At 66.3% G+C, this 16,961-nt stretch overlaps 2 protein-coding genes across 10 annotated transcripts; both read left to right on the forward strand.

Moving 5' to 3' along the window:
• Position 1: 1 nt before the first annotated feature.
• PIDD1 (p53-induced death domain protein 1) lies at positions 2-8,447 on the forward strand. Of its 5 annotated transcripts, none has more exons than XM_061202320.1 (17): positions 2-120; positions 199-335; positions 3,435-3,814; positions 4,251-4,664; positions 5,004-5,213; positions 5,300-5,354; positions 5,509-5,710; positions 5,788-5,913; positions 6,006-6,185; positions 6,264-6,411; positions 6,527-6,662; positions 6,744-6,894; positions 6,986-7,061; positions 7,187-7,305; positions 7,386-7,499; positions 7,638-7,837; positions 8,061-8,447. In XM_061202320.1, exons 2-17 carry the CDS (start codon positions 310-312, stop codon positions 8,317-8,319), a joined length of 2,796 nt encoding a protein of 931 aa, XP_061058303.1. In that variant the 5' UTR covers positions 2-120; positions 199-309; the 3' UTR covers positions 8,320-8,447. The 5 variants fall into 5 exon arrangements, with proteins under 5 accessions (XP_061058303.1, XP_061058299.1, XP_061058300.1 ...); XM_061202317.1 differs by having other exon boundaries at positions 3-120; positions 6,986-7,109; XM_061202316.1 differs by having other exon boundaries at positions 6,527-6,894; positions 6,986-7,109.
• Positions 8,448-9,000: 553 nt separating this feature from the next.
• On the forward strand, positions 9,001-16,940 carry SLC25A22 (solute carrier family 25 member 22). Of its 5 annotated transcripts, none has more exons than XM_061203925.1 (10): positions 9,001-9,083; positions 12,232-12,373; positions 12,470-12,595; positions 12,801-12,856; positions 13,649-13,739; positions 14,411-14,529; positions 14,637-14,811; positions 14,894-15,048; positions 15,141-15,216; positions 15,295-16,940. In XM_061203925.1, exons 2-10 carry the CDS (start codon positions 12,354-12,356, stop codon positions 15,443-15,445), a joined length of 969 nt encoding a protein of 322 aa, XP_061059908.1. In that variant the 5' UTR covers positions 9,001-9,083; positions 12,232-12,353; the 3' UTR covers positions 15,446-16,940. The 5 variants fall into 5 exon arrangements, with proteins under 5 accessions (XP_061059908.1, XP_061059909.1, XP_061059907.1 ...); XM_061203926.1 differs by lacking the exon at positions 9,001-9,083 and adding an exon at positions 11,142-11,173; XM_061203924.1 differs by lacking the exon at positions 9,001-9,083 and adding an exon at positions 11,409-11,519.
• The last annotated feature ends 21 nt before the right edge of the window (positions 16,941-16,961 follow it).

The raw sequence follows: 16,961 nt of genomic DNA on the forward strand, positions 1-16,961 counted from the left end.
GTGATGTCAGACGGTGCCTAGCCCAGGAGGACGCAGGTGACGCCATTATCCCGTGTTGTCCCGCAACCACCACCGCAAAGGCGAAAGGCAGTTCCGGGCCGCCTTCTTGTATACAGTGGGGTGAGTGCCCCTCAAGATCCCTGGGGGAAGCGGGGTAAAGCGAGGCGCGAGTCCGAAGTACAACGTTTTTCCTTTTAGGGCTCCCAGGATGCCACGCGGCGCCTACAGCTCCCACCATGCAGCGCAGCCTCCACGCCCTGGACGCATCTCTGCGGGAGAGGCCGACGCGGCCGGCGAACTACAAGTCCCATGGTGCATGGCTACCGGAAGCGCGGGTACGCTGATGCCTGCGCGGGCCGCACGTGGCCCGGGCGCTATTGCGCTGGTCCAGCCCGCTGCCGTTCTGGGTCTCAGGTGGTTCCCAGCCGCGGGGACAGGAGTTCGCTGTCCGGCCCGCCCAGTGGGGTGGGCGAGCCGCTCCGCGCGCTCACACCGCGGAACCGAGCCGCTGCTCCCCACCCAGCGCCTTGGTGGGGGCTCCGGCCGAAGCTGGGAGGCCCTGTCACCGCTGCCCCGAGGAGCGGAGCCAGGAGTGCTGAAGCCCGCGTGACTCCCCCCCTCCCCCCCACCCCCCGCCGCCCCGCCACCCCGCCCTGGCCTTGTCGGCTCGGGACAGATCTCAGGGTCCACGCGGACGTAGCACACGTCACTCATTCACTCTCCGTGTCAGGAACCCTGCTGCAGGCTGGCGTCGGTCCTGAGAGGGAACAGGCCCGGTTCTGCCTCCGCAGAACTCAGGTTCTAGTGCGGGGACACACAAAAGTAAATAAACGAGGCAGTCCCAGGCTGACACTGCCACGGGGCTGAAGGATGAGAAGGAGCCGGCCCTGCGAAGATGTGGGGCGAGCGTCAGGCCCCAGGGGTCAGATGCAAAGGCCCAACTAAGGTGGCCGGAGATGGGTTCAGAGGCAGCAGCCAGCCCATTCGGGCTCTGACAGCAGGTGAACCCACGTGTTAGCGCCAAGCACTGGTTTGTTAACGCAAGCCACACGGTACACCACCACCACCACCACCACCCCCGCCCCCGCCGTCGTATAGATGAGGTCAGGCGTAGAAAGGTTTTCTTGCTCAGGGTCACACAGCTGCGGTAAAGTGGGGAAACCATTTGGGAAGGATGGGACTTAACTGCAATCACGCAAGAAAGTGTTGTGATTGTTTTTATTTAAATTTTTTAATGGTAAAATAATACATAATGTAAAACTTACCATTTTTTAAAATTTTATTTATTTATGGCTGTGTTGGGTCTTCGTTTCTGTGCGAGGGCTTTCTCTAGTTGCGGCAACTAGTTGTGGGGGCCACTCTTCATCGCGGTGCGCGGGCCTCTCACTATCGCGGTCTCTCTTGTTGCGGAGCACAGGCTCTAGACGCGCAGGCTCAGCAATTGTGGCTCACGGGCCTAGTCGCTCCGTGGCACGTGGGATCTTCCCAGACCAGGGCTCGAACCCGTGTCCCCTGCATTGGCAGGTAGATTCTCAACCACTGCGCCACCAGGGAAGCCCAAAACTTACCATTTTAATCATGCAATTTAGGGGCACTAGGTGCATTGACATTGTTGTGCAATCATCACCCCCATCTAGCTCCAGAACTTCTCAAACTGAACTCCATACACATTAAACGGTAGCTCCCCATTCCCCTCCCCCAGCCCCTGGCCCCCACCATTTTACTTTCCGTTTCTATGTATGTGACTGCTCTAGGGACTTTACAGAAGTGGAATCATACAGCATTTGTCCTTTTGTGTCTGGCTTATTTCTTTTAGAGTAATGCTCTCAAGGTTCATCCACATTACAGCATGTGTCAGGATTTCATTTCTTTTTAAGGCTGAATAATGTTCCTGTGATTGTTTTTTTGTTTGTTTTAAATTCTTCTGGCAGCTATGTGGAAACTGAAGGGGGGATAGGAGCTGGGGAGAATGGAGGCCTGGTGGGAACTGCCCATCTGGGTGGGAGGGATGGCGGTAGCTGGGGAGGGTGGAGGAAAGAGGGTGCACACAGTATCATTTGGGGCAGAACAGGCAGGAGCAGATGTGTTCATGTGTCCGTTTATAGGCACCGACTGTGCGGGGTGAGGAAGCAGGAGTGGGGAAGGTTCTCTTGAGAGTCAGACAGACCTGGTTTGAGGTCCTTGGCTTTGGCGCTCACCAGCTAGTGGCCTTGGGCAACATCTGATCTCTCGGAGCCGCCTTTTCCTTCCTTGTGAGATGCGAAAAGATAGGAGGCAGCATGTGAGGAAGCCCACTGCTGGGGGCATGTGACCCACAGTGATCACCATAAAAGTAGGGCCATTGGAGCTGGGGCCCAGGCTCTGCAGGGCTTGAGAGGAGGCCTTTGAGGCTGGCTTGGGACATTCTCAGAGCTGTCCTCTGGCAGGAGGTGGGTGTGGGGCAGCAGCTTTGATCAGCACCCGATACCCCCTGCAGCCAGAGATCGCACTAGCTCATTTCAACATGGGGCCGGGAATGCACAGCCCTAGAGTAGAGCGGGCCCGGGGCCCGAGAACCTCTGAAAGGTTGGGTTTGGTGGCGCGCAACGCGGGCCCTCCCGCGGAAGGCTGGACGGCAGAGGCACGCAGGCCTACAGGAGGCTGAGTGCAGCAGGGCGGCGACCGGCGGAGGGCGGGCGAGCGGGGAGGGACACTGAGATCCCGGCCTGCGGACCTTCGCCGGACATGTAGGCGAGCTTCCGATGCGGCGGCGCCCGGAAACGCGCCGCCGGGAGCGCAGGTGACGCGCGGGCCGCGGCCGCGCCGTGGGGAGGGCGGCGGGGGAGGGCGTGCTCTCCCGCCCGGGACCCGCCCCGAGCGGTGGGGGCCGCGACTGCGCGGTGCATCGACCTCCTCCGCGGACCGAGGTGCGAGCTGGAAGTGGCGGGGAGCCCACCTCCAGGCGCCAGGAAGTGGGGTCCAGTCCTTAGGAACCCCCTCACACTCACTGCTCTGACATACGCGGGCACGATCACCCGGCCCTTGCCTGGAACACCGGCCCCACGTGGTAGATGAGAGCCGGGACCTCTGGTCAAAGCCGAGGAATGTGAAGGTTGGAGGTGGGGCTGGGCCCAGAGGGGGTGGGGGGTGGAATAGGACCTGACATCTCTAGGAGTCCCTTGTCAAGTTTCCAGATTTGGGACGTGAAGCCTCACTTTTCCCCCCTCCCTCAAGCACGTCCCCAGGCCCCTCTGCACACAGAGGTCTCCCTGCCTGCTGCCTTCCCAGCGGGAGTCCTATTCCCCGGCCCCATTTCAGCGATGATCTGTCCAGCCTAGGCTTTGGGCTCTGGACCAGCTGGCCTGGCTCAAGAGCTCCCCCCAGCCAGCGTCCCCCTTCCTCTGGCTAGAGGACGCCCAGCCCCCTCCTGCCCACTCCTCCCCCTGACTCTGCAGCCTCCCTGGGCCCTGCCTGAGCAGGCCTGCCTGGCGAGCTGGGACATGTCTGGCCCCCGAGGACAGCCGGTGGGCGATGGCTGCGGTGGCGGAGGGGCTGGAGCCCGAGACAGCGGCTGTAGAAGATGCTGCAAGAGATGCTACAGATGCTGTGGATGCAGGACTGGGGGCACCCCCTCTCCTGGTTGGGAACCGGCTGAGCCTGGACCTATACCCCAGGGGCTGCCACCGGCTGCTGCACCTGTGTGCCCAGCAGGTCCGTCAGCTGCTGGAGGTGGAGTTCCTGCAGCTGAGTGGCCACGAGGACCCTCAGCTGCTGCAGGCCACCCTGGCGCGTCTGCCCTGGAGCCTGCCACGCCTCCGCTCCCTGGTCCTCAAAGGTGAGCCCCACCTGGTCCCAGCCTCATCGCTAGCTCCTGCCTCTGCTTCTTGGTCCTGAAAGGCAAACCCCGGTCCCAGCCTCATCACCGTTCTCTGCACAGCGCTACCCAACCCCTTTTCCCCCAAGAGGAAGGTGGCTGAGCCTGGGCTCCTGGACCTGGCAGCTGCCAGTGGGGTCTCCAGCAGACCCCAGTGTGGGCATTTTTCCTGGGGTGGGTCACGGGTGATGACTGTCAGCTGAGTCGAGCCTGTGTCGTCTGTCGCTGCCTCCTTCATCTGCTGGTGACCCTCCAGTATCTGTGTCCATCTCTCGCTGTCTTGGTGGGGTTGGGGTGGAGGTCTGTGTTTCCATGCACCTATTTCCCTGGCTGGCAGGGCTGAGCTGGGACCTGGGACTCTGGCTCTGAGGGCCATGTCTGCCTTTCCCCCACCCAGGTGGGCAACATCGGGACGCTCTGGGTGCCTGCCTCCGGGGCTCCCTCTCCACGCTGCCCGCCAGCCTGAGTGGCCTAGCCCACTTGGCCCACCTGGACCTGAGCTTCAACAGCCTGGAGACGTTGCCAGCCTGTGTCCCGCAGTTGTGTGGCCTGGGTGCCCTCCTGCTCTCTCATAACTGCCTCTCAGAGCTGCCTGAGGCCCTGGGGGCCCTCCCCGCCCTCACCTTCCTCGCTGCCACCCACAACCGCCTGCAGACGCTGCCCACAGCACTGGGGTCCTTGTCCGCCCTGCAGCGCCTCGATCTCTCTGCGAACCTGCTGGGTGCTCTGCCCCCTGAGATCGGAGGCCTGAGCAGCCTGGCCGAGCTCAACCTGGCCTCCAACCGGCTGCAGGGCCTCCCTGCCTCCCTTGGTGAGTCGCAGCCTTGGCTCCCTGGGCCTGATGGGCCTGACGGCCTGTCGGCCACTGCCCAACCTGCCCTGTCCCGCAGCCCTCTCTCCTCCGCGGGGCCTCGCGCGCACAGGCTGGCCCACCTTGAGCCTTCGCCCCCCTCGGCAGCCCTTGCTTGCCCCCCACTTCCCTGGCTGCCGAGGCTCCCTGCGCGGGCCTGCCCGAGCCCTCTCGTCCAGCCAAAGGGCAGAGACTGACAGGGCTCCTCTGGGAGGCCCAGCGGCAGCGGCCTGGCCTGGCGCTCCGGGGCGGGGCGGCGCCGTGCGGCCCTCCGCGGGCCCTAAGCTGGCACTCCTGCAGCCGGCCTGCGGGCCCTGCGGCGGCTGCTCCTGCATAGCAACCTGCTGGCTTCGCTGCCTGCCGGCCTGGCCCACCTCCCGCTGCTTACCCGGCTCGACCTGAGGGACAACCGGCTCCGGGACGTGCCCCCCGAGCTGCTGGATGCCCCCTTCGTGCGCCTGCGAGGGAACCCCCTGGGTGGGCCTAGCCCCGCCCCCCACAGTCCTCCGGGTAGGCTCGCGGGTGGGGACGGGGGCAGACCACAGACAGGACGCAGGTGTCGTCACCATCCTAACGACCCGTCTGTCCTTCCGCAGGGACACCCGTGGTCCCAGAAATGCCCAGACTGTTGCTGACTTCAGATCTGGACAGGTGTGGTGTGGAGGAGGGGCCGGGCTGCAGAGCATCTGTGCACTCTGTACACCTGCCCGTGCCTCGGGGATCTCCTAGAGTTGCCCGGGGTGCCAGACTCGGACATATGGGACTCTGCTGCATCTGACCCGATGTCCGCCCTGTCTTCCCTCAGCTTCACCGTGACCCCCCTAGGCTGCTCTGTGACCCTGGCCTGCGGTGTCCGCCTGCAGTTCCCCGTGGGAGCCACTGCTACCCCTGTTACCATCCACTATCGACTGTGGCTGCCAGAGCCACGCCTCGTCCCCCTGGGTCCCCATGACTCTCTGCTCAGTGGTGTCCTGGAGCTGCAGCCCCACGGGGTGGCCTTCCAGAAGGCACGGCCAGGGCGGGTCGGGGCAGGTGAGGAGGGCCCAGACGTGGCCCTGGCACTCACACCACGCTTGCCTGGCAGGAGGTGGGCCTGTGGCTGCTCTTTGTGCCCCCACGGGCCCGGCGTTGCCGTGAGGTGGTGGTCAGGACCCTGAGTGACAATAGCTGGAGTGACCTGGAGACCCACCTGGAGGAAGAGGCGCCCAAGGTGAGGGCTGTCCAGGCCCATCTGGGAAGGGAGCGTCTCTGCCTTCGCCCAACTGTCCCTGACCCTGTCCCTCTGCACCCCCCCACGCCCAGCGGCTCTGGGCTCGCTGCCAGGTGCCTCACTTCTCCTGGTTCCTCGTGGTTTCGCGCCCTGTGTCTGACGCCTGCCTGGTGCCACCAGAGGGGACATTGCTGTGCTCCTCAGGACATCCTGGGGTCAAGGTCACATTCCCCCCTGGGGCCACTGAGGAGCCCCGTCATGTCCGCATGCAGGTACGGGCAGGGCAGCTGCCAAGGGTGGCGGGTGGTGCCTGGGCACAGAGGTGATCGCTCGGGTGCCCTCTGCTCCAGGTGGTGCGCGTGGGCAGCAGAGAACTGCCGGCCCTGCTGGGAGAGCCTGAGGCGGCCGCCAGCCCCCTGCTCTACCTCTCCCAGAGCGGCCCCCCAAGCTTCCTTCGGCCAGTCACCGTGCAACTGCCTCTGCCCCCCGGCGTCACAGGTGAGAGGCGGCTGTGTGGCCTCCTGGACTTGTAGCCACGGGGTGGGGGGGACAGTGCTCAGAAGGGGGGCCCCGGGCAGGGAGGCCTCAGCCTGTGGCCCCCTGCCACCCACAGGCCTGAGTCTGGACCGCTCGCACCTGCACCTGCTGTACCGGGCCCCTCCCGCGGCCACCTGGGATGACATCACGGCGCAGGTGGCGCTGGAGCTCACCCACCTGTATGCTCGCTTCCAGGTCGCGCGCTTCTCCTGGTCAGTGCCCCCCCCCCCCGCTTCCTCGGTCCCCCGCCCCCGCCCCGGCCTGCGCACCCCACTCACCCCCAGCCTTCCCAGGTACTGGCTCTGGTACACCACCAAGACCTGCGTGGGGGGCCTGGCGCGGAAGGCCTGGGAGCGGCTGCGGCTGCACCGCGTGAACCTCATTGCGCTGCAGAGGCGCCGGGACCCCGAGCAGGTCCTGCTGCAGTGCCTGCCTCGCAACAAGGTGGGGGCGGGGGCAGAGGGCTGGGCGGGCGGGGTGGGGCCGGGGGCCGGGGCGGGGCATTGGGCTCCCAGCCAGTGCGTCGTCCCCGCAGGTGGACAGCACCCTGCGGCGGCTGCTGGAGCGGTACCGCGGCCCGGAGCCCTCAGACACCGTGGAGATGTTTGAGGGTGAGAAGTTCTTCGCTGCCTTCGAGAGGGGCATCAGCGTGGATGCCGGTAGGCTCCCTGTGCCCGGAGAAGGGACCCTGGGGCCTGCCCCCGCAGTCCCTGCTGAGCCCACCCCCTGCCCCCAGACCGTCCAGACTGTGTGGAGGGCAGGGTGTGCTTCGTCTTCTACTCACACCTGAAGAACCTGAAGGAGGTGTACGTGACCACAACCCTGGACCGGCGGGCTCAGGCCGTGAGGGGCCAGGTGGGCCAACGGGGTAGGGCGCCCCCCGGGCTGCCTGGGCCGAGGCCGGAGCACTGAAGCCCACCTCATCCCACCCACAGGTGTCCTTCTACCGGGGAGAGGTGCCAGAGGAGGTGCCTGAGGAGGCGGAGGCTGCTAGGCAGAAGAGGGGTGCAGACGCCCCGTGGATGGCCACTCTGCCCATCAAGCTGCCGGTGCGGCCTGGCGGGGGGAGCGTGTGTGAAGGGGGAAGGGGGTGGCCAGGGGTATGTGCCTGGGCACAGAGGTGGCCGCTCGGGTGCCCTCTGCTCCTGGTGGGGCCAGGGCTCACTGCCACCGCGTCCTCCCCACAGAGACTGCGGGGATCCGAGGGCCCAGGGCAGGGGGCTGGCCTTTCCCTGGCACCTCTGAACCTGGGCGACGCCGAGACTGGGTTCCTGACACAGAGCAACCTGCTAAATGTGGCCGGGCGCCTGGGCCCTGACTGGCCAGCCGTGGCCCTGCACCTGGGTTTGCCCTACCGTGAGCTGCAGCGCATCCGGCATGAGTTCCGGTGAGTTCTTTTGAGCCTCCCTTCCCACTGCTGGCCTGCCTACTGGAGGCTAGCTGAAGTTCTGTCCAGGGGAGGTGGGGGCAGGGCAAAGTCAGGAAAGGGAGGGTCTGGCCACCCCTGGCCCAGGGAGAAAGGAACCCATCTTGGGAGGGTGATCAAGACCCTGGGTGTGGCGGGTGGTCCTGGGCTGGGCCCCTCCCTCACCATTCCCCTGTCCCCCCAGGGATGACCTGGATGGGCAGATCCGCCATATGCTCTTCTCCTGGGCTGAGCGCCAGGCTGGGCAGCCAGGGGCCGTGGGGCTCCTCGTGCAGGCCCTGGAGCAGAGTGACCGGCGGGACGTGGCCGAAGAGGTGCGGGCTGTCTTGGAGCTTGGCCGCCGCAAGTACCAGGAGGGCATCCAGCGCACAAGCCTGGCCCCCGGGGACCTTGGCCCGCCGGGCTCTTCAGCATCACAATCCGCCGAGCCTGCCCGGGCCTAGAACCTACCGACTTTGGGCTGGTCCCTGCCATCCTCTGGCCAATGGTTAGAAGCTCCCACTTTCAAACCTTCCCTGGGTATGCGGACAGTGACCCTCTCCTCCTTGTGTAACAAACGTGCACCATCCTGGCTGCTGTCTCAGAGCTCAGTTTATTTGCTGGGTGGAGAGGCAGGCGGAAGGCATGCGGAGGCCAGATCAGAGGCCTGGCCCCTGCTGCGAGGCGGCCTGTGCACAGGCTTCCCCACAGCCCTCGCTCCTGCTTGTCTCCGGCCCAGCGCCTCCTCTTGGTCCTGATCTCTGGGAGAGAGGGGGCCCCAGCTACAGAGTAACGGCCGCAGCCCCGATGGATACAAAGTCACCCTGCGCGGGATTGCACATCTGCCCTTTGGTGGCGGTGAGGGGCGGGTGCTTGGCCAGTTCAGTCCCCTCCCAGCACCGCTCCTCCCCTAGGACACCTCGTCCCAGCGCACCTCGCCATCCGCTGGCCCGACGGGAGTAGTCCCTGGTCCCCGGCCCACGGACGGGCGCGAGGCCGGACACGCAGGGAAGACCCTTGGGGACCTAGGGTGAGGGCTTGGCGCTGGGCTGTGGCCCGCCGGGCGCAGTGGCCGCGGCGGCCGGGAGAGGGAGCCGGAGGCCGCGAGCGGGCCGAGGACCGGGGGCGGAGCGCGCGCGGCGCCGAGCGGACGCGCCCCCGCGCTTAGGTGAAGCCGGGCGCGCGGCGCGGCGGGGAGGCGAGAGCGGCGGCGGCGGCAGAGCGCGCGGTGAGTGCCCGCGGGGCGGCTCCCTTCCGCGGCGCCCACCCGAGTGCAGCCCGGCTACGGGGCGAGGGGCACCACGACGGCTGTGGGAGGTGACATCTGCCCGGACGAGGAGGCTCCTGCGGGGCCCGCGCCGGCGGATGCTGCGACCCGCTGCCGCTGGAGTGTGGGGGAGTGTGGGAGGCCGTGCTCGGCCCCGGGCGGTGCCGGGCGCGCTCCCCGCGCACACGTGTCCCCGCGGGGTAGGAGACGGGGGCCGGTGGCCAAGGAACAGAAGCCCAGCCGTAGGGGGGACACACGTGGGGCCCTGCTGGACGTATGTGGACACGTGCTTGGCTGGAGTCGCCATCGCCTGGAAGGGGACAGCGTGGCCGTCCGGGCCCCGTCCGGACCCCCTCCAGCGAGACGGGGAGTTGAGCCGGCCTCCAAGCGGAGCCCTGAACTCCCACCCCGCGCCTCCTTTGTCACCGGCTTGGCGCCCCTCCAGACGGCTGGACAGAAAGCGCCTCCCCGGGGGGAAGGCGCTGGGGGAGATTGAATGGGGAGCAAGTGGCCAGTCCCAGACTCTGAGCCTCACCCCCATTGCCTTTTTTTGGGGGGGTGGGGGAGCTCAGCGGCTTCATTTGTGGGAGATTTTACCTCTGGGGGGCCTGGAAGCAGCAGCATCGTCCTGTGGGTGGTTTCTGTGAGCTGCGGTGTCCACAGCCTTGCCTGCAACCCCGCTTTACCAGGCTGCGGGGAACCGGAGGGGGTACAGGGAGGGCTGACAGCCCTGGGGCCTCAGGCCTGGCTGTGGCTGCCAGGTTTCTATGGCAACATGGGGGCGCCAGGGGAGGGCCCTCCAAGCTGTCTCATGAGCAGGGTGTGGGAACACTGAGTGAGGACAGAAAAAGGAGCGTTCAGGGTCCAGAGGACCCCTTGCCAATCGTCCCCCGGCAGAGCCCACTCGCCCCACTGTTCTCAGTTCTGCAACCGTCTTCCCCATTCCAGCCGGCAGAGTGTGATGTGGGACCCCAGAGCTGCCTGTCTTCCTGGGACAACTGCTCTCCTCCCCACCTTGGATAGTCTGTCTGACTTCCGGGGCCCCCATCATCCAGATGTCCCTTACCCCAGACGGGAGGCAGGGCTCACTCAGTCCCCATAGGGCAGGATGTGGACCTTGCCCCCAAGGGTCTGGGACAGCGGAGAGAGGCGGCTGTGGCCAGTCTGCACCTGGAGGGTGGGGGAGGGTGGGGGAGGGTGGGGGAGGGTGGGGGGGGAAGAGAGGGTCAGGTTGAAGTGCAGAGGTCAGACTCCTCTCTGCAGGGTGGGGCACGGAGAAGCAGGTCCTGGCACTGAGGCCCTGGGCGAGTGGGGGGGGGGGGCTGTGCAGCTTGGCAGGGCAGAGGGCTCTGGGAGTGCTGGTTCCCATGCCCCCTGGACCTGCCAGGTGAACAGGCCTATGGGTGGCAGCCAGTGGCCTCTGAGGCCCAGCCACCCCCTCCCTGGCCTTTACAGCAGACAAGCATGTCTTTCTCTGCTCCAGCGTGAGTCTTCCCTGAAGTTCACCTTCCCCCAAAAGACCCACAAGTCCCACAGGCACGAGTGGACACAGACCCATCTCCACCCCATGGCACCAGATTCCCCATGCCTGGGCACAGAGAGAGCCCTATCCTTGGGGGCCCAGGGCCCTAGGCAGATGCAGCCTGCAGGCTGCAGACAGAAACCCATGGGGCAGCTGGGGGCACGGTGGTCAGGGTCTGGAGTCCCTGTGAACCGGTTGCGTGGCTTGGCTGGGTCAGCCCGAGTCTGACCCACTGCCCCACGGGCTGGAGGGGGCTCCGAGGCCAGTCCCTGCCTCCCAGAAGCTGTCACACCCCCTTCTCATCCCTTCTCCCACAGGGGCAGGGAGCCTCATCCCGCCCAAAGTGAAAGAGAAAGTCACCACCCCCCTCAGGCCCGCCCCGCCCCGCCCCGCCCCGCCCCGCCCCGCCCCGCCCCGCCCCGCCCCGCAGCCAATCCCCGCAGCCGGCGCCGCCCCCGGCCGCTGGATCTCCTCCGCCCGCCCGCGGGCTGTAGTCTCGGAGGAGAAGCCGGTCCGGTGCACCTTGGGGGTGAGCGGGACCGCGGCGGGGGGCGGAGGGGTTGATGAGGTGGCAGGGGACATCCCGGCCCAGGAAAGCTGAGGTGAAGGTCACCAGTTCTCGGAGGGACGACAGGTGTGAGCCAGCCGTGTGACCCTGGGTGGCAGCGCTTCGGGTGGGAGCCTGTGACAGCTGGCCTCTGAGGGGGCCAGAGTGGGGGGGGGAGGACCCCACAGCCCAGTTTTTATGGCTGTGCCCCCCCATAGGAGGCCCCCGAGGCTGGCTCAGGCTCCCCAACCCTGCCCCTAGAGAGAGGGGCCTCTTGTCTCTGCACCCCTGGAGTAGCTGGGGGACTAGCCCCAGGGAGCCTCGGAAGGTCAGCCATCCCCCTCCCAGAGATCCTGGTCGCTGGGTTCCTCCGTGTATGTGTGTGTGTGGGGGTGTGGGTCTGTGGGTGTGTGTGGGTGTGAGTCTGGGGGTGAAATTCCTGGGAGGGTGGGCACAGGGCTGGCTGTGGCTGCATTGGCGCTTCTCCGGTCACCAGGGGAGCGGATGGTCTGGGGGTCCAGCGTGGAGTTGCCACGGGAGTGGGGGCAGCATCTGCCGGGCAGCTGTGAGCTGAGCCCCAGCGTGGATCCTGGGGCACTCTCACACCCCCCCCCCGAAGAGGGCAGGTGCCCGCTGCCTCTGCTCAAGGATGGGGGCCGTCACAGCCCCGTCCAGGGGTGGAGGTGCCCTGATCGGCGTGCTGGCCCCGTCCCCTGCTGCTGCCTCCCCAGAGGCGCCTGGCCCTTTAAAGGGCTCCGCGCACGTGAGCGAGCGAGGCCAGCTGGGAGGACGCAGCCGGTGGAGGGGGCCTTGAGGGGAAGCCGGATGGCCCAGGGATGGGGCCAAGCGGCAGCGCTTCACCGCACCCTGCACGCCCAGGACGTGCGGAGGGCCCCAGCCTGGGAGGGGGCGCTGTGGGGAGGGGCTCGGTGCCCCTTCAGGAGACCTGGGAGGGAGGCTGGGGGGGCTTACTCCTCTGGTGTGCCTCTGAGCGGTGGATCTGCCCACCCCCGCTGATCCCAGGCCCCTCTTTCTTCTAGGACAGAAGTGTTGGTTTTCAAACTCCCCTGGAAGTAGAGGACCGCCCCTCCCCCTCCTCCAGCACCACCTCCGCTGTCTGGCATCCACCTCTGCGGCTCCTACCTGAGTGCTCCCGAGTTAAATGGCTGATAAGCAGATGAGGTCAGAACCCGACCCAGCCTCACCCCACCCCTGCCCTCCCCTCCCCGCCGACCTATGGCCGAGGAGGTCGTCCTGACACTCCCTCTGCCCACACAGTCTGCCAGCCAAGCTCATCAATGGCGGCATCGCTGGGCTGATCGGGGTCACCTGCGTGTTCCCCATCGACCTGGCCAAGACGAGGCTGCAGAACCAGCAGAACGGCCAGCGCCTGTACACCAGCATGTGAGGCTGCCGGGCGGGGCAGCGGGCGTGGAGCCATGGATGTGGGCAGACTTCTGCGCTCTGCTCCCGTGTCCCCCCCCCCCCGTTAAACCAAAGGGGAAACTGAGGGGGGGCAGGCCTGGGGGAGCTCCTCCCTGGGTCAGGGCTGGGGCCGTTGCTGGATGCCAGGCTGATCCCCTGCTCGCTCCCACCCCCTGGGCTGTAGGTCTGACTGCCTCCTCAAGACCATCCGCTCAGAGGGCTACTTCGGGATGTACCGCGGTGAGGCTGGGGACGGGGGAGGCCTGGGTAGCACCCTCCTGCAGCCCCAGAGGGGTCCTACCATAGCGGCGGGGAGGCAGGTGGGAAGCCAGGGCAGGGCAGCGTACCTGGGCCTGGTGTGACAGTGTGGACCTGTCCCGTGGGGGCTGGCTGCACTTGCACCGGGGGTCATCAGCCGGGCCCTGGGTGCTGGGGGGACAGGGGGTGGGATCTCTGGGGCATGGCAGTTCTCAGCCCCGTCCCCCACTCACTACCAGTGCACAGCATGGCAGGACACTGTCTCTACCACAGTGGCCGCAGCCCCCTCCCCTGCCTCCCGGGACGGGTGGGACCCTGTCTGTGCCAGGAGATTGGGAGGGATGGGGTCGTTACTGCAAAGCAGCTTAGGAGACAATCTCCAAGCCTGGATTTGCCCAGATGCTGTGCAGCCCTGAGTCCTCGCCGCTGAGAGGGGCTCGCCACTGCCTCCCCAGCTCTGACCTGCGCCAGGCCGGACGTGGCCTTACCCAGAGCCCCAACACAAGCACGTCTGTAGCCCAGGGGAGGTGTCCCTCAGGGAGGCCGCCCACTGGACTGGGAGGGTTATGTGGGAGGCTGAGCGGAGTGCCTGAAGAAGGCACTGCCTGGCCCGCTGGTCCCACCCCCGCCAGGCACAAATGTGGGCGAGAGGGCAGGAGGACGCAGCCCAGGAGTGACGGGGGGCAGGCTTTGTCAACTGGGAGGCGAGTGCCGGCGGAGAGCCTCCCCAGCCCAGGCCCCTGACCTGTCTGTGCTCCCCCATGTGCCACACAGGCGCCGCCGTGAACCTGACCCTCGTCACCCCCGAGAAGGCCATCAAGCTGGCAGCCAATGACTTCTTCCGATATCAGCTCTCCAAGGACGGGTGAGGGGCTCGGCCGGCTGCTGGGGGCCAGGGTCGTGAGGGGGAGGGGTCTGTGCTTCCAGACAAAGGACGAAGGCTCTGTCCTCCTGGGGGCCCCTCTCCCTGACCTTGCAGGGCCTCTTCCTCTTCCTCCCCTCTCCTCCCCCTCCTCCTCCTCCCCTCCTCCTCCTCCCCTCCTCCTCTCCTCCTCCTCCCCCCTCCTCCTCCTCCCCCCTCCTCCTCCTCCCCCCTCCTCCTCCTCCTCCTCTGTCCCCAGATGCTGAGTCATTGGTGCCCAGGCCCCAGGGGTCCTTGGCCCCCAGCCACTGCGTGATGCCCCTTGTAGGTTGGGATTTGGGGGGCACTGACCAGTTTTCCCCATCACCCGAGGGTGGGGCTGAAAGGGCAGTAGTCCCTTGGAGCACTTGAACCGCCCCTCCGACTCCATTTCTCTTTGCTCAACACCGGCCCCTTGGCCCTTCCCTGGCCCTGCCAGGAGCCATCTGTCTCTTGGGCTCAGCGCCTGTTGCTGGAGAGCCTGGAGGGTGTCTGAGGCTGTGGGTATCTGTACCCCACAGGGCTGCCTCCGCCTCCACCCCTCCCATGCCCCCTCACTCCTGGGCGCACTGGGAGGCCCCCTGGGCAGCAGGGGCCTCTGACTCTTCCTTGAAGCCCCACCCTCTTTACTACAGGAAGAAGTTGACCCTGTTCAAGGAGATGCTGGCGGGCTGTGGGGCCGGCACCTGCCAGGTGATCGTGACCACCCCCATGGAGATGCTGAAGATCCAGCTCCAGGATGCGGGCCGTATTGGTGAGGGCGCGGGGCGGCAGGGCAGCTGCGGGGGGGAACTAGCCAGGCCGGTAACCTCGTGCCTCGTGCCGAGAGGGAGACCAGCAGGCCGTCCCCTTTCTCCCCAGCCGCCCAGAGGAAGACCCTATCTGGCCAGGCCCAGCTTTCCGGCGGGGGGGGTGCCCAGCCCTCCATGGAGGCTCCAGCGGCACCCCGGCCCACAGCCACTCAGCTGACCCGGGACCTGCTGCGGAGCCACGGCATCGCCGGCCTCTACAAGGGACTGGGGGCCACGCTGCTCAGGTAGGGGGGCAGGGAGGGTCGGGAGCGGCCCGCCCACCTGCCCCCCACCTCCCAGCCAGTCACCACCGCCCTCCCTCTGCAGGGACGTCCCCTTCTCCATCGTCTACTTCCCCCTCTTTGCCAACCTGAACCAGCTGGGCCGGCCGGCATCTGGGGAGAAGTCTCCTTTCTACGTGTCCTTCCTGGCCGGCTGCGTGGCTGGGAGCACGGCTGCCGTGGCTGTCAACCCCTGTGACGGTCAGTGCCCAGGCCGGGGCCCGGGTCGGGGACGGGGCTGAGGAGTGGGGTCGGCGGTGAGGGGCCCACACTGACCCGCACGCCCCCTGCAGTGGTGAAGACCCGGCTCCAGACGCTCCAGCGTGGCGTCAACGAGGACACCTACTCGGGGTTCCTGGACTGCGCCAGGTGGGCAAGGCCCTGGGGGGTGCGGGGCGGGGGTGGGGCAGCCCCAGCCCTGCGGCTCTGACCCCCCTCTCCCCACAGGAAGATCTTGCGGAACGAGGGCCCCACAGCCTTCCTGAAGGGTGCTTACTGCCGCGCCCTGGTCATCGCCCCGCTGTTCGGCATTGCTCAGGTGGTCTACTTCCTGGGCATCGCCGAGACCCTGCTGGGGCTGCCGCGAGTCCAGCCCTGAGCCCGGCAGCCACCCCATACCCTCCAGCTGAGCGGGACCAGAGTGGGGCCAGGGCCAGGCAACCCCCCCGGATGATGCGAGAGAGTCTCTCCCCACATGGACTTGAGGGGGGGGGAGGAAGGGGTGCAGGGTCCACACGGTGTGCACACGTGGGCCTGGTGGGGTCCTGCCTGCACGACCGCTGGGATCAATGTCTTACTTATGTAGAAAACTCAGAAATCTTTACATTCCTGGAGCCAGCCCTGCCCACCTTTGCCCCCGCCTGAACACCCCCAGGGACAGAGCTGGTCTCTGGACTGGGGGCCCCCAGGCCTGGGCTGGGCAAGCTGGACCCTCCCCTCCAGTCTACCAGCTCCCGTCCCCGAGGCTTGGCCCCTAGTCCACAGAGGGGACCCTGCACAAACCTATTTATTAACTTCTTGAGCACAAGTGGCTCTGTCCATCCCTCCGTCTGTCCGTCCAGCCTCCCCTGCTGCTGTTCTCGCCTTGGCCAGCCTTGCGGGGGATTGGGCTCTCCTGCCCCCCATATTGAGCCAGGAATCCTAGGCTGGGGGTCACCCTGTGTTCTGACTCCCAGGACAGGTTCCCCGCCCCCACTGTGGGACCCAGCCTCCCTCCTGGTAGGCCCCTTGGCCTCCACCCCAGGCTGGGGACCCAGAGCGTGTGAAGTCGGGGCGCATGTACGAATGTTGTGGGGAGCAGCTGGTGGCAGCCCTTTGCTGGCCTGGCCCCTCAGGGATGGGGCTGTTGGGGGGACTGCTGCCCTTCCCCACGTGGCCAGGCGTGTGTGTGTGTGTGTGCGTGTGTGCGTGTGTGCGTGCGTGTGTGCGCGCGCGCGCACGTGGGCTGTGTGTGCCCTAGACTCCCCACTGCCCCCATCCAGAAATTCATTTCTCCGGCCTGCCCCCTCCTGCTGCACCTTTAGTAGACCCCTCTTCTGAGACCACCACCCTGGTGCAGGATTGGCCATAGGGGAGGGCAGGCACGAGGACCAGTCTGGAGCCTGGGAGCATCTGCTCCTCTTGCAGGGGTGCCAGGAGCTGCCCCTCCAGTCTTCCCAGGGCCCACCCCGCTCTCTGGGCCTCTGCACACGGCCCCCCCCCCCACACTTAGTAAAGCTCCGCCCTCCCAGCGCCACCCCCCCCCACTGAGGTTGTGAATTGAGGCAGAGGCTCACCCTACCCTGCCCTGCCGTGTCCCCAGCCACGTGATCGTGTTGGTGATTGATCTGATGTGCTGGTGCTGTGTTCCCCCACCCCCCAGGCCCCCTCCCTGGAGGCCCCTTCCCAGTGACACTACCTGGGGCTCAGGCCTGGGCCCCCCAGTTCACGGTTGTTCCTGGGAGCTGCCCTCTCCCGTCACATCTGTACCTTGGAAGCTGCTGCTGCTGCTGCTTACAGAATTATATTTTTTTTCTTTCGAATTCAAGAGTTTTAAGAAGTTGTAACTTTTTGTGTCTTGTCATGTAAGAAGATAAATAAATATTCTAAATAGATGCCTCTTCTCTGAGACTCTG

Source organism: Eubalaena glacialis, chromosome 10 (genome assembly GCF_028564815.1).
Source record: "Eubalaena glacialis isolate mEubGla1 chromosome 10, mEubGla1.1.hap2.+ XY, whole genome shotgun sequence".
Taxonomy (NCBI): Eukaryota; Metazoa; Chordata; class Mammalia; order Artiodactyla; family Balaenidae; genus Eubalaena; species Eubalaena glacialis.

What these genes read in the sequence shown, in the direction of transcription:
- PIDD1 (XM_061202316.1), top strand. Translation starts at nt 310, where the DNA reads ATGGTGCATGGCTACCGGAAGCGCGG. An exon ending in CCGCTCCCTGGTCCTCAAAG is followed by an intron (nt 3,815 to 4,250) that starts GTGAGCCCCACC and finishes TCCCCCACCCAG; the next exon opens with GTGGGCAACATCGGGACGCT. An exon ending in CGCCCCCCACAGTCCTCCGG is followed by an intron (nt 5,214 to 5,299) that starts GTAGGCTCGCGG and finishes GTCCTTCCGCAG; the next exon opens with GGACACCCGTGGTCCCAGAA.
- SLC25A22 (XM_061203925.1), top strand. Translation starts at nt 12,354, where the DNA reads ATGGCTGATAAGCAGATGAG. An exon ending in CAGCGCCTGTACACCAGCAT is followed by an intron (nt 12,596 to 12,800) that starts GTGAGGCTGCCG and finishes CCTGGGCTGTAG; the next exon opens with GTCTGACTGCCTCCTCAAGA. An exon ending in TATCAGCTCTCCAAGGACGG is followed by an intron (nt 13,740 to 14,410) that starts GTGAGGGGCTCG and finishes TCTTTACTACAG; the next exon opens with GAAGAAGTTGACCCTGTTCA.